This window comes from Sinocyclocheilus rhinocerous, unplaced genomic scaffold, assembly GCF_001515625.1.
Source record: "Sinocyclocheilus rhinocerous isolate Xijiao unplaced genomic scaffold, SAMN03320098_v1.1 scaffold576, whole genome shotgun sequence".
NCBI lineage: Eukaryota > Metazoa > Chordata > Actinopteri > Cypriniformes > Cyprinidae > Sinocyclocheilus > Sinocyclocheilus rhinocerous.
This window is the reverse complement of record NW_015662167.1, coordinates 83,633-100,117: the sequence shown is the minus strand read 5'-3', so window position 1 is coordinate 100,117 and position 16,485 is coordinate 83,633. Positions and strand designations below refer to the sequence as shown.

At 37.9% G+C, this 16,485-nt stretch overlaps 1 protein-coding gene across 1 annotated transcript in view; it reads right to left on the bottom strand.

Annotated features, from left to right (window-relative positions):
- The window catches only part of LOC107727737 (liprin-alpha-2-like), a 115,729-nt gene that overhangs the window by 32,783 nt on the left and 66,461 nt on the right, over nt 1-16,485 (bottom strand). Inside the window, exons 2-4 of the mRNA XM_016537697.1 lie at nt 4,838-4,939; nt 1,596-1,760; nt 784-858 (exon numbers count right to left, since the gene is read on the bottom strand). Of these exons, the coding sequence (XP_016393183.1) occupies nt 784-858; nt 1,596-1,760; nt 4,838-4,939 (342 nt within the window). The remainder of the gene's footprint in view (nt 1-783; nt 859-1,595; nt 1,761-4,837; nt 4,940-16,485) is intronic.

Here is a 16,485-nt window from a genome sequence, read left to right as displayed (position 1 = left end):
TATATATATATTTGTTGTTTGTTAATTTTGTGTTGCCAATTTCAATTAATGTAACATTTGTGAAAAAAAAACTAAATATAAATTTCACCTGCCATTCATACTCATTATTTGTACCTTACATTATAATATTTCAGTAATCACATTACCTTTTTATTTATTTATTTGTTTATTTTTACAAAATGCCCATCATCCAGTTTTAACAACAGTTTCTTCTTTATTTACAATAAGAATATATTTGAGTTGCTATTTGCAGTCACTGCAGCTGCATAGACTTTCAATGGATGGAAACATTATGAGAGAACATTAAAAATATATTTATTTGTGTTCCGAAGATGAATGAAAGTCTTTTGGATTTGGTACAACATGAAGGAGAGTAAATAATGCATTTTAATTTCTGGGTGAATTATCCCTTTAATTTTTAACTTAAATGCCATCTTGTAAACTTTAATTCTATTTTGTAAACTTTTTGTGTTAAACATATAGCATAAAAGTTGCCTGTTTGACACTGTCAGTCTAAATTGTCATTTAAAAGTTTTTGTTCCAGTGCAGTTCTGAAAGCGTGTAAATCTAAAGCATGTCAAGTGCATTGGCTTTGCTTGAACTCTCAGCAGCATGTGAGTGATGGAAACAGGCTGCGTGCATTTCCTGCATGGGTTGACAGCGGGGGGCAGGTGCTCATTGGACAGATGTTAATGAGATCAGCAAATCCATACCAGTGTGCATGCATACCTAAACACGCACACACACACACACACACACACAAAAAAAAAAAAACGGCCGTACCTCCTGAGTGGCGGCTACCAGCTGTCCTTCTAATGTAGTCACCCTTTCAAGAGCCACCCGTAACCTTTCACGCACCTGTGCAAAATGAAAAACAAAAAAGGCTTTAATAGCCAAATTTACATGTGCCAACAAAGCCCTGTCAGCATTCATTCCAATTCCAGTCATGTGATTAACTACTAATGTTACATAGTCAGACTGACTTTGCATTAATGAAAAGCATTTATTTGTTTCTTTAAAATGTTACAAGTAGGGTTGCGAGATATATCAAAATAAAATCGATATCGCAGTATAGCTTAGTGCGATTGTCAAATCGCGATGGCTGTGATTTAATTAAATGTAAATTTACATTTACATTTTACATTTACAGATGTAAATATTTGTACTTCATATTAAAGTGAATTAAAATTAGATTTTTATTACCATATTATTGAAATATATTTCTTATTTTGTTCATTATTTTATAATAAGAATTATTTTATAGTCATATTGAATTGGTCAGAAACAGTGGGAATGTGGAATCAAAGTATGAACAAAATTTTTTTTAAGTACTTTCCAAACCATTCAGCCCTAAAATTATTTCACACTTAAAAAATGAATGAAAATCACTTCAATTTTTTTAATTATTATTTTCTATGCAGATGCACTCTCCAACAAAATCACTTGAGCAATGATTCAACTATTTAAGTCATCCGGTGAAAATTCCTGTATTTTTCATATCGCAGGAAAACAAAATATACCAATGTCAGTTTTTTCCAATATCATGCAGCCCTAATTACAAGACAAAATGAATAATAATAAAAAAAACCTCTCACTTTTTCATCCAGAGCTTTATGATGCTCGAAGAGCGATTTCAGAGCCTTGAGCACCTCCACCTCACTGGAAACCCCGGACGGCGGAGGAGCCTGCCTCTTCACCACAGTCATCCTCAGCGAACGCTCGTGACGTGACACCAGACACTCCAAGTGTTCCAAAAGAAGCTAAAGAACAGCAGAAACAAACAAGCATATCTATCGACTATCATTCTGGATAATATGATTTCAATTGTGCTTCAGTTGTGATTACTGCTACTCATAAGCTCTGCATAGTAACATGTAATGGCCCAGTACATTTTCAGAATCACTCAAGAGTGAATATATAGTCAACTTTGGGTGCTTTACATTGGAAAAGCATGTTGTAAGCGAAACAAACTGGCACTGCGACAATAGATGGCCTGAGTTCATCTGGGCTGCTCACATACCGTACAAGCCGAACGAACAAGCAAATCCCCCTGAAGTGAGTCAAGTGTGGCCTAGGGGCTGAGAGAATCTACAAGCGAATCAACATCTTTTGCAACGTTCATGACAATGCAGCAGCATGAATCTAGCAATGGAGATATGCACACTTCCATTTCTCACCCGCATCATCTCAGCTGTGTGAACATCCTCTCCATTCACACAATCTCACAGCATCGGCCTTGCCAGAAACATAAAGACCGCTGATGCGGCACAATGTATGGCAAAGCATTTACATAAACATTTACCCACAGACTAATTTTCGGGAGAACTATTTGCTGACTATTAAAAATGAGTAGTCTTCCCCTAGAACACACACTACCATTCAAAAGTCTGGGTTTGGTAAAAAAAAATTTATGTATTTGAAAGTCTCTTATGCTCACTCAGGCTGCATTTATTTGATCAAAAATACTGTAAAAACAGTAATTTTATGGAATATAATTACAATTTAAAACAACTGTTTTCAATTTAGTTTCTATTTATTCTCAAATGTAATTTATTCTTGTGATGGCAAAGCTGAATTTTCAGCAGCCATTACTCAGTCTTTGGCATCACATGATCCTTCAGAAATCATTCTATGCTGATTTTGTGCTCAAGAAACATTTGTTATAGTTATCATACATATTTTCAGGATTCTTTGATGAATAGAAAATTCAAAAGAACAGCATTCATTTGAAATAGAATATATACATTATATATGTCTTTACTGTCACATTTTGATTTATTGTAAGGGATAGAAAATTCTGTCAATAATTACTCACCCTCATGTCGTTCCACACTCTTAAGACCTTCGTTCATCTTCTGAACACAAATCCGAGAGCACTGCTCTCCATAGACAGCAATGCAACTATCACGTTCAAGGCCCAGAAAGGTAGTAAGGCAGGGCTCCAGACCAACTATTTTTAATAGGAGCACTGTAGCCCCTGACTGAACATTTTTAGGAGCACAAGCAGAACATTTAGGGGCACACCTTAAATCAGCCTGCAATGCAATCGTTCACATATTTTCCCCATTTTAACTGTATTACTGACAAACGTTTTGATAATAAATATACTTAACTCATAGAAATTACAATGTGCAATATTCTTTTAATTTAAGAGGGATATGACAAATATATGATATGATAAAATTACTATTGTTTTGCATTAATAGGTGCAGTTACTAATAATATTACATGTTCATTTCTTATGTCATATTTATACACATTTGACAGTAAAGCACTAAGCTTGAGTTGGGAAGCTTACAGAATTTATTTTACTAGCAACAGTAACGTGCAAAATCTAATTTTTATGTAGAAAAGGTATATATTGTACTCTTAATAAATGTACCATTATCCTTCTATAGTCTTATATGTAACTGACCAGCAACTTAAGTGATCATTTCAAAATATCAATTAAAAAGTATAAATGAATGACTAATAAGCCTATAAGTGCTCCTCTGCTGCCATCTACAGGTTATAATGGTGATTTTATGTATTTTTAAAGTTTGTTCACCACAGTATATTTTGGTCATCCCATTGAAATTAACATTCAAATTTTGGAGCTTTAAAGTGCTGGAAACAGTTGTGTGAAATACTTTTCAGTCATTGAAAATTGCTTGAATTTCTCTCAAAAGGCTGTACAAACCTGAAATGAATAATGTAATAACATTCGACTATTACTGCCACAACACTATGGTTATAGTTAGTATTACTACTACTTCTGGTTTTCTACATCAGTGCTGTTTGATCTGTTTATAACAGATTTCTGTGCAGAATTTGAATGCTTCTCAGTAGATCTCACAGCAATCTTTACTCATTCTGTGGCGAATTCAAACGCTTCTCACTGGATCTCGCAACGCTGTGCCATAACAGTGTTGCGAAATCAACTTTGGTTCCCGAGTAAAGCTGTTTTAAGCTTGGACTATTTTGCTTGCATCGCGGTCTGAGCTGATAAACGGTCCGCGCTGCGCAGCTCAAATGAGTAGCGGGATTTTGTTAATGCTTTTGTTTAGTTTGCCGTTTGATGTATCTCATATGCAACAGAAATGCCAATGCGAGTTGAAGAACGCGGATGTCACGCCAGTGGGACCGCTCACAAAATTTACTCTCACTGGCAGAAAAAATGGTGACAAAATGTGACCATTTGGTCGCAGTCTGGAGCCCTGTAGTAAGGACATCGATAAAAGAGTCTGTGATATCAGTGGTTCGACCTTAATTTTATGGAGCTACGAGAACATTTTTTGTGCAAAGAAAACAAAAAGAATGACTTTATTCAACAATTTCTTCTCTTCCGTGTCAGTCTTCGACATTCACAAGAGTCACATGAACTATTTTAACGATGTCCTTACTACTGTACCTTTCTGGGCCTTGAACGTGGTTGTTCCATTGCTGTCTATGAAAGATCAGAAAGCTCTCGGATTTCATCAAAAATATCTTAATTTGTGTTCCAAAGATGAAAGGTCTTACGGGTTCGGAACGACATGAGGGTGAGTAATTAATGACAGAATTTTCATTTTGCTGAATGACCCAAAACTGACCTACGACTTTTGAACAGTAGTGGACATAATCCTAACAATAGCTGATTTATGCTAAAGATAATATTTGAAAAGCACCACATTTACGGTTAAGAATTTTCACATTGCTCTGCAGCTACTTTTTCCATGACAGAAAAAGTATGATTTTTAGTTTTAAACCTTCACTTTTAGCAATCAAAACAAAATACTGGGACAAAACACAGCCGTCTGGACTGTACCGATTGTATTGGGATGTCCTGTCACTTTAACACACACAAACACATACTCACCCTGGTATTATTCCTCTCTGCTTTAAGCTCAGATATCTCCTCCTCTTTTTCTAGAAGCTGCTCTCGACACAAATTCAGCTCCTTAGTCAGGGTAGCAAACTCCTGAGAGAAGAGAGAAGAAAGGAGATGAATTCTTTAATTTGACATAAATTACAGCAAACTAATACACAACACTCTTAATGTGGTTTGACAGGTTTGTTATTTTTATTCAGAACTATTCAAGTCTATACGGACCTGCTTACATAATGATAATAACTCATCCACAGACCTCGTTTATGCATTCTTTCATACAATACTGTATGTTATTTACTGATTCATCTTTACAGTCTCCCCTAAATGGTCCAAGAGACAACAAGAATGAATAGTCATGGCCCATAGAGCGCCTGAGGTACTAAAGCTTCAAAATCCTGTTCCCACAATTTCTGGTCTTTTGTTGACCAGGACCACACATTTTGAACACAGGACCACATAGATGGATATTGTTCATTTTTAGATTCATACAGTATATGTCTCAGTCAGCCAGCACAAACACCAAGAAACCAGAACAGAAAATATGTCATCATTTACTCACCCTTTTTCTCTTAACAAAAAGATGTCTTGAAAAATGTTGGTAACCAAAAAATTTGACGGCAGCCATATTTTTAATTATTATTTTTTTAACCATCATTCAAGCACCATCTTTTGTGCTCAACAGAAGAAGAAAAAGAAGAAAAAAAAACCTCTGAAACAACTTCAATGATGACAATTTTTGTTTTTGGGTGAACTATCCCTTGAATAAAAACCTTGTAACTAGCCTGAGACTTCAAATCAATGACATGAAGCTATTATGGCACATGAGCCACTTTACGCATTACATCCCACTAATATTAACAATGCGCATTTCTCTAGCAGCATGAAGGCAGCGACACTCTGATTTCGGCTTTCTGCCTGTCAGTCCCGCCGGCATCCGGGCTGCAGTCTTACGTGGCTCAATTGCTCTGTTCTCTGAAGTGCCCCGGCCGGGCCTCTGGCACTAGTCCCAGTTAACCCAGCTGTTCATCGCAGTCTTTTGGGAAACTTTCAGGGCACTGCTGAAGCATGTTAACACCCCCTCCTGTTTCAGCATACATGCATTCATACGCTCTTTAATTCAAGTGCACAAAATACTAGGGGCTGAAAAAAAAGTCACGTGGATTTTCCACAGATGGTGAAATGGACAGAAGAACTGTCTATGCTGCAGCAACAGGGTGATATGAAATTCTTTTGCGATGGTGGAGTATTAACAATTCAATGATGCATGTGGATGTGTTTTAAATCTTATAATGTCTTAAATAAAATAACCTCAGCTTTGAAACTAAATCACAAGGATTTACCACCCAGGATCACATGATCATAAATGCATTCTTAAAGGGATAGCCTAGTTCATGCAAAAATGAAAATTCTGACATTTACTTAGCCTCATTTCGTTCCAAAAGCATATGTCTTTCTTTCAACTGTGGAGCACAAAAAAAAAAGATATTTTGAAGAATGTCTCAGTGTTTTTTTTTTCTTTTTTTCTCTCATTGAATGTCAGTGGGGTCCAATGGCGTTGTTTTGGACCCCACTGACTTTCATTATGTGGACAAAAACACCTAAAACATTCAAAATACCTGGAAAATCTTTCAGGTTTTGAATGACATGAGGATGAGTAGATGATGACAAAATTCATTTTTGGGTGGACTGTGTCTTTAATTAAACGTCACATCTTCCATATGGAAGCCTCACTTCTTTAAGCGCTTTGTTTTTTGTTAATCAAGAGATGACCACACTAACACTGAGTTTATATTAATAAACTATATTCAGGCTATTGGGTCAGTTATGATTTCCATGCTAAATGAAAACTTTCAAGGTCACACATTGTGTTAGTGTGCTGTTTTTCTGCTTTTTGAATAACACTGCTTGACTGAAACGTAGGGGCAGAAAGGACCGGGAGGGGGAAGAGGAAAAGGAAAATGGGTCAGTGCGTTCATTAGATTTTTTTCACAGGAGTGGAGGAATAGGCACGAAGCAAGTTCAAATCCACAAACATATGTTGGATATTCCCACCTCTTTCAATCATTGCTCAAAAGCTTTCCTTCTCAAAAAAACCCCAACCATTTTTCTAATATAGCAGGACATGGCTGGAAAATAAATAAATAAATAAAACTAAAAACATGTTGTATCAAAAAAAAGCAATTCTATTTCAATCCACCATGGCTCCTCAATAAATGCTTGAGAATGAACAAAAAGGAATTGAAAACATGTATTTGGTGTTCGTCATTAGGGATTGCTGTTTCAGTGCTCAATTCAATGGTAAATTGTGTCCCAACTCTAGAAGTAACACAAGAGGATTTTCTGTGCTGAGGTTTTGCATTTGAAACCCAGGATTATATTTGTATTGTGACTTGTGAGCGTGAAAAGCTGAAATCCCCCCAGTTAGTATTTGACTTACTTTCTCATTTAGAACTTTTGGCTCGGCATAAAATGTGGTTGCAAAACAAACTTTTCAGCTCACCCCAACAACTATTAATGCAACAAATCTTTGCAAGAATGGCATTTTAAACTACAATGTGGCACAGATAGATAGGAAATCAGATTTTGGGTACTTTAAGTGGTTCTTAATTAAATAACATTTATGATATCAGATAATAAACACTTATATCTGATTCTTCTATTAATCCATAAATGTTCATAGTATACTGTGTAAATGTGGGATTAAATAACAAATAAATAAACAACAGTAAAATTCTACACTATTTTGCCTAATGATTATATTTAATGCTGTTACTAAATTATTAGTGCTTTTAAAAATGTACTTTAAATGAGTGTTAAAAAATGGAAAGGAAATCTCAATGTAAAAATTGGGGAAATACAGTAATACAGTGCTTAATGAAATGCCCACTATTAGCCAATAACCGATATGGTCGCGCGCTTACAATTCTCCTCTGCTCTCTGTATCGCGCGCACACACGCGGACGGAATCGCGGAATCTACTCATAAAAATGGAATTTACTGTATAACGCAGAATGTCACGGAATTTGTCAAACTTTAAATTAATTAATCAAAAGTAGGTGATTACACTTAAATATGGACTAGTATTTGTAAATATTAAGCCACAAAAAGACTATTTAAACATGAATCCTGCATGTTCTGCGTGTCTGTGTTAATGAATGACGCAGACCCGCGGTTTTGTTTACTACACACATACTGAAGCACGTGACGCTCGCGGTGATTTCAGAGTCTGCCGTCTCACTAAATGAGGACATAAATACATGAACAACATCTCCAGAACTGCTCTGAGAGTCACTTTACAGAGCATTTTACAGTTTCATTTGAGTAAAACTAGCCTCATATCACACAGACATTTAAAGGTTTTGGTTTAATTTGAGAATTTGGTTTAATTAATTATTCAATCCAGAAAATCCAGAATCCAGAAAAACTAAAACGGAAAAAAAATGAATTTGGAAAAAACATAAAATGGAATTTGGGAAAAAATAGGCCTAAAACGTATTTCATAGGGCCCTACACAGGTGAGTACAGTCCCACCAGCGGACAGAGAGCGCATCGGAAAATATGTTGCGGGAAAATATGTCGAAAATATAACAGGTCATTATTATGGATATCCATCATGTAAAAACTACAGTGAAATTACAGTTGTGGGTTTTCATTAGGTGATAATGTATTAGGTGCGAGTGCTGTTCTGTATCTTTTTGTCTCATGAGAACACTATTTCTTCCAATTAGCTCCTAAAATACTGGATACAAACTTAATCCATTTTTTTCTGTCCATTGTTTTGAAGGCTATACAACACCTTATACAACACCTATACAACACATTATTATAAGATTTCTAGGGCAAAATATACGATTTCAAATCAAGATAGTGTTTTGCACGGCGGCTAAACTCACTAAGGGGTTTCTAAAATCCTGCAAAATGTGAGGTACTGATAAAAGAAAGAAAAATCCACAAAGTGTTGGCCAGCAGTGTGACCTTGTGAGGCGGTTGTCGGCAGGTGAGCAGTGTTGAGCTCAGACAGCTCCAGGGATTTCTCTGTGTTTGGTTGGTAAAAGTCTTGGGATTAAGGAATGGAAGGAATATTGCCAAATACAGCAGCGTTTCTGAGCACAGGATTAAGTCATACTGCAGTCTGTATTACTACAAGCACCAACAGAAAACACTCAAACATATATTATAGAGACTATTCAATATGCCAGAAAAGATTTCCACAGTATACTACAGAATTAACAGTATCATACGTGTTTAGAAACTGATGCATGATTTGACACCTAACAAGGTTAGTAGATAAGTGATTCATGCTTCTTAAACAAGTCATATGACAGTGGAGCACATGCATAACTTTTAAACACTTGTTAAAACAGCTATTTATTTCTTCAGGGGTAAAACACTTCTTAGGAACTTCTAGCAAACATATTTTGTAATGAGTACTTTGTTCTGTGATGAAATATTAAAGACTTGGAATGCAAAATATACTGTAATATTACAAAAATCCAGTACTTAGTGTTGTCCGCAAACTCCACCAAGTTCTCTATAAACACTCCACAGATGCTCATCCTGACCTGCTACAAACAGCTTTAAACTATTTCCCGACCTCCTCCAGACATGCTTACAGTAAGCTGATTTCTCATAGTCTACCCCAAATCCATAACAATGTTGTTGTCTTATATATTATATGGGTTTTGAATGAAGAAACTGTTGAAAATCAACGACTGAGAAGAAAGGCCTCACAACTAACAGCAAACATCTGTTCGTCTTTAGCCGCTCTCTGTTGTTGACTGAGACAGATCAGTCAAGCCTTCTTGCTCACTGAGCACATTTACATGTGCAAAAAAAGTTAATCACTAACAAAAATCAGCTCATTATAACAACCTCATTTTTTTTTACATAGACATGAATTGAACCAACAATGCAAGATAACTTGTTTTTGCTCCAGTCTTGATGTCACAATCAAATGTGAGCATATGTAATAAGGCTAAATGCAAAACTAAATCAGGATAATGAGCAACAAATGTGTCCACTGGGTTTTTCGTACATCATTAGTGACCTTTCTACAATAAAATAATATAATGTTGGCTTAACCATAACCAGTGTAAAATGTAAATTTAAATGTGCGTAAATGCACTCAATGAATAAATAAATAAATTGTCAAAAAATTAAATAAATGTAAGGACATTTTATATAATTCAATTAATAAATGTTAAACTGGAATCAAGAACGTCACAACCTACATCACATAATTAAATTAAATGTCAACATATGAAGTGTTTCGAACTAAATAGAATCACGATGCAATTTTTTCTCCCATTAAATATTTCTATATAAATTTAGTTTACATAACTAGTCCACAGGTCAACTGACCTATAAATATTATGGGAACATTTTCTTATACCTAGCAAATAACTTGGAAATCATCATGATTTATTTTAATAGAGAAAATAATCCAACATCTAACAGCAGTCTAATTGAATAAGTGAATATGTCTGGAGATGGGAGGGAAAACTGCTATTAGCTTTAATTAATCACCTCAGACTATCAGGGAGATGGCTATCTGGCACAATGCACAGACGGTCAGCTCATACTAGCAATCTATTCCATCTTCATTTTGCTCAGTGGGCGTCTGCTTCAATTAGCTTGTTTACATACTGGAAAGCCTGTGAAATATGATAAATCGTTCTGTAATAGCATAGGTGTCTAAAACCACATGGTCTATCCTTTCGATGTAGACCTTGTTAGAAAAGTGTGTAATTAAATAGGGCGATATAGCTTGATTGCTGAATCTGAATCAACTGAATCAGTTCACTAAAATAGATTAAACCGATTCATGGAAATCAATAACATTTCCCAAATAAAACACCACTTTAATAACTAAAGTTAAAATTTAAAGGCACTACTGAAACATCTTCACACTTACAAGGAGTCATCAATGACATAAAAATCATTGCAATACTCTTAATTTTGCCTAATTTCATTAGAATCACTTTGAATATATTTTGGATATATCGTTTTAAACATCTTGTTGGTCCAGTGGGCATTCCAGAGTACAAAAAGCAGACTGAAACTGCTGGCTTGGTGTTGACGGGTTAGTAAGGCCTGATGTTGGTTTATTTCATACCACAGCTGCTGTCTTTGGCTCATCTTCCCCTTGGCCCAGTGCAAAGAGGGAATTGTTGGAAAATACGCAGAACCTGGTGCTCAATTAGCCGCTAATGGATTGATTCCTCTAAAACACGGCATTTCCTGTGGCATCAGACCGGATTAGGGCCATGCGCTCCAGGGCTGGAATCAGTCGGCAAGAGCACAGAGAAAGGCATGCGAGGCTTGGACAGCAGTGGCCTAAACGCTGGCAGGATGCCTGTGGGCACTAGAACAGGTGAAGTAAAGGCGAGGGGCTAGACTTTTAGAATGGCATTTAATGAACTCATCTTAGTCCCAATGAATTCTGAATGACACTGCAGTGGTTCCATACTCGTATTGCATATATTTCAGATGATCAAGACACTTTAAAAATAATTCATTTTCAGACATCCTGCAAATTCACTACTCACTTCACCATCATTTCCTAAAGGGAATTTATTCTCAGCCTTTATAAAATCCAACTAAATCGTAAAAATGACCAGTTTCTGCCACTTAGTCTTTCACACATGGAAAGTAAACTCATGCCAGCTCAGTTATGACATGGCACAAATACGAAATGTGAAAAGAAAAGGCGAGAGTAAAGGCAGAGCAGTTAACGCTCAATCGACTGCTGGCAGCACAGATGGTTTCACTGACAAACTGATGTGAAAATTACACCAGTCACTCATCACTGCAGTATTTAAAGTAAAACATGCAAAATACGCACAGGAAATGTCACTTTCCTCCCTGATCAGTCAAATGTGGGCTAATGATAACCCTGACCTGACACAAAGACTTCTGTTCAGGTCAGGGTCACAGAAAAGTTATTAATCATTGCACCTGCTGAATACGTCACCAACTTAGTTGTCTGAAGGAGATGTAAACAAGAAGGCCGAAGGCATGGCGAGGGGGCGCAGCGTCTTGTTCACTCTCGGGGAACCATGGTTACATGCGTAACCCGAGATGTTCCCCTTCTAGGGAACTCCACGCTGTGCCCCCTAGGGGGCACATTGGGGAACGAAATCCAACCATGCCATGCCGAGGTGCGTGCCTGTCCACCTGGTGGGAGAGCACCAAGGAAGCGACAGACATACACCAAACCTTTCCTCAGAAAGGGGCCAGGCCACTGACGCCACGGTCCGCTCACATAACCTGGCAGAAATGGGGAAACCTGATTAGATCAAGGGGAACACCCCACCCAAGTTAAGAGCACAGCTATCCTCAGATAGCTATGCTATGTGAACAATACTAGCCTGGATACACAAGACCACTGAAGAGGCTAAACTAGAAAGCCTCTAAAGGAGCTCAAGAGATTGACGCTTAAAACTCAGGTAATGAGAGTAGCTGCTGAGCTAGAACACAGCTATCCCCAGATAACTATGTCCTAAAGGTCTTATGAAGGCTTGTAGACCAGAATAACAATACACACTAGATAGCCTTCCTGCAGAGCTGTCCAGACCACAGAGAGTGGGCTATCTACTTATAACCCTAGCAGGGGAGATAGCACTGTCTAGGCAAGGGCTCAAGGAGACCGCTACTTAAAGACCCTAAGAAGAGGAGCAGTCACTGAGCTAGCACAGAGATATCCTCAGATAGTCAAGTAGTACCTAGGACAGGCTACCGGAAGGGGGACCGACTGAAACTACCCAGATCACAAAGAGTGGGCTGTCTACTTACAACCAAAAGAGGGGAGACAGCACTGTCTAGGTAAGGGCTCAAGAGGCCGCTACTTAAAACTCTAAGCAGGGGAGCAATCACTGAGCTAGCACATAGCTATCCTCAGATAGCTAGGCTCTAGAAAAGAGGACCACTCCAGGAGAGGGCTCACCGAAACTGCAGTAGAACACAGCTAGTCTCAGATAGACAGCTGCATTCAAGTAAGCCCGTCCTGCCATAACATTGGCTGGAATATAACCACCCTCAGATGGCTATACTAAGGAGGTCCCCAATCCGTGTCAGTCCCACAGTAGGCTAGCAAAGCACCGTGTTATTGACCAGGAGCTCACAAGAGGGAGATCTGGACCATCAGTAAATGATTCGCTAAAGGGCGAACACATAAACATCATTAGTCAGAGATCAAAGCCTGATGTAAGCTAACACTAGAGGGCTGGACACAGCTATCCTCGAATAGCATTTCAATCAGATAAGGCTGAAGATAGCCCAGAACACGGAAGTGGGTCATCTACTTAAAACCACCGAAGAGGAGACAGCACAGTCCATGCAAGGGGCTCACGGAGACCACTATTTAAAAACCCTAAAAAGGAGAGCAGTCTCCGAGCTGGAACACAGCTATCCTCCAAAAGCAGATTTCTCGACAAAGACTTCAGCGCTTACTCGAGAGAACTTGTGCCAAGGGGAACCCAACCTAGTTATAGAAGGCTAGAACCTAGCTGCCTTCAGACCGCCATACTCCAGAGCAAAGTAAGCTTGAGCTGGAGCACAACCATCCGCAGACAGCTACACTCTAAGCAGGGACTGTTCACTTAAGCCCTGAAGAGGGGGAGCAGTGTCCTCAGCCCAAATCCACTAAGCGGGATTCAGAGGAACCGCCCACTTAAAAATACCCAGAAGCCTGGGGAGGCTACCCACTCCTAATTCCATCCAGCTTAACACAGGAAGAGAAATTCCCCATAACCACTCTAGGTGCTGAAACACCCTGGCAGAAAAAGCTCGCAAGCCTCTCTCCACAGAGTATTTAAATATATTCACGCCCAGCCAGGCTCTCCACACACAATAACATGCATATTAGAGAGGCAAGGCCGAGCTGAATATAGTTCCACCCACGATCTCGCAGGATCAGGGCTGAAACGACTCAGTGCTCACACTTCATCGTCATAAACAACCCAACAGTATCTGTGGCATCTGACAACCTGTTACGGGAGGGTGTGCGGATCCCGCAGATCAAAGCGATAACCACGAGGTGAGATAAACTTTGCCACAAAAGCTTTGTTCCGCATCCCTCAAGAATAGGAACAAACACAAGCAGAGCCTAGACATTGTGACACATCACGATGAGCGCGTAACTCTGAATGTGTGTGCTCTTCGCTGAGACAAATGCGAAAGTAGAATATGCCCTCGAGTGTTAGAATCCAAACATGGCGGCACACATTCCCTAAGGCGCTGCTCGACTTGAGCGCTATCCGCGGGATCCGATAACCCAAAAAGAGCATCTTAAACCCGTGAATCCCACGATCCGAGTCTTCGCCGTGCCTCGGCAGCAGCGGGACCCAAACTGCGAGACGCAAACGCTTGTCACTCATCTCTCGAGAAGAGGGGCAAACGAGAATGGAGCTTCTCATTGGATAACACTCACAATGAGATTCTCCTCACAACAAGCTCCTGACCAAGATACATGACGCATAGATCATGTGTGTCCTCAAGTGTCAGAAACCTCGGGCACGGAGGCACACACTTTACACAGTGCTCACCTGCCTTGGTCTCTCACACGCACTTCAAACAGACGGCTCCTGAAGACAACAAAAGTTGGTGACGTATTCAGCAGGTGCCCTTTTATACTTCCGGGCACCCCGCCTATGACGTCATGGGCCATGTGGACCAATAGGATTGGCATTGTTTCACACGTGCTTCCCCAATGTGCCCCCTAGGGGGCACAGCATGGAGTTCCCTAGAAGGGGAACTTAAAATATACTTAAAAAAATAAATGTTAACAGAAATAAAATAAAATATAATTAACTTATTTTATTTCAGGTAGTTACCAGTTCTCACTTTCATTTAGTTTAACTTAAAACTTAACTTAAAAAAAACTAACAAAAAATTGAAATAAAAATAGTGTGAAATGTATGAAACATTACACATAAAATACACATATTTAAAATGAACAAAAAATGATAAAAACCAACAACAAAATGAGTAAAACTAACTAAAATTAACATGAAAGCAGAAAATATAATAATAAAATCTAATTCAAAATATTAACAAAAACTATAATACTATCTTTTAGACTAAAATAGCAGTAGCAATAGGTGTTTTTGGTGTGACAAAGGAGAGATGTGGTAATCAATGTAATAAACTGTAAAAAAAATTATATTTTCATAATAACAATAAATATACTAAGGCATCATACAAAGGTTCTTCCAAAAAATGAATATTGTCTTACTGCAGCCTGTTTCAACTCAAATCAACATCAATTTTATACTAGCAGTATATATAATAAATAATAATAAATGTACAAGTCACACCTTAAATAAATAAAAATTACTTTTTGTATGCAAGTTACCTGGAATAGTATTGCATTGATTTTTTAAGGGCTAAAGGCTTCTAATTCTCTGTAACTTGTGCAAACAAATGCACGGCTTTACATGTCTGAAACGTGTATGGACCATTACAACACCACATCTCTAACATGCTTGTTGACATTTAATATATAATATCAAATACAGTCCTCCAGTCTCACATTTGAATGCCGATTTTTGGATGAAGTATTAGATAACACAGAGAATCCTAGTGCAGATCTAAGATCAGATATTTTCCATAACACTGCTGATCTAATACAGAGACTCAGCTGATCATAAAACAGGATGCATATGTAAATACAAATGAGTGATTTCAACACCTCCACTTCCCTCTGAGGTGTGATATCAGTACCGTGGTAACGGTGGCTTGAACACATCTGCTGATATCAGCCTTGCCAAAGCGGCAGAGAGTGACGCCTCCCTGAACTTTCTGTGTGTTAGAAACAGAGATTACTAAACTACTCCCTAACACATACAACTGAGCTTAGAGACTCAGCAGATGCCACAGTTCATCAATGAAACATCTACCTAAAATACAATTTATAAAATCAAATATAACATGCTCTTTAGAACATAAAATTCTGAATGGTCATTGATATTCTATGGTAAAATCTGCATAAATTGCTGTACCACTGTTCTAGGCAGCCAGTCACTCTGTGTTCTCTTTCCTATCACATCATAAAATAATTTTCAACTCAAATCAATATTCAATGTGTATTTCTCTCTCTCTTTGTAAGTATACTTAAATACTTACTAAATATACGTAAATGTACAGTGTTGATACCAAAATACTTACCAAGTATACCAAAATATACAGAGTTGATATGAAGGAAATCATGCAAGTAAAGGTGTTTTACCCATATTTTGAATTACGCATGGGTTAATATCACCATAGAGTGCCTTTCAACCCTCACAATACTCAAAAATTTAGGTTTTAATTTCCCATTTGCTTTGTCATGTCATAAAAAGTAGACACTCAAGTACTATAGAAACAAATTAGCTGAGCTCCCACACATTTTTTTAGATAAATATGGGCCATTATTCGAAGCATAAACCATAAGATATGTCCACCCTGTCATGGACATATATATTACTGTTAAATACGTTTTCATTGCAAAATTAAGATGCAAATTATATTTTCTGAAAGGTATAATGTTCCTTTCCTAAACAGGGTTATAACAGGATGAAACAGGATGGCCTTTTCTTAAAGGGGCGGATTCCCCAATACGACAGGGTGGACAACCATTCAAGGGACATGGACAAACT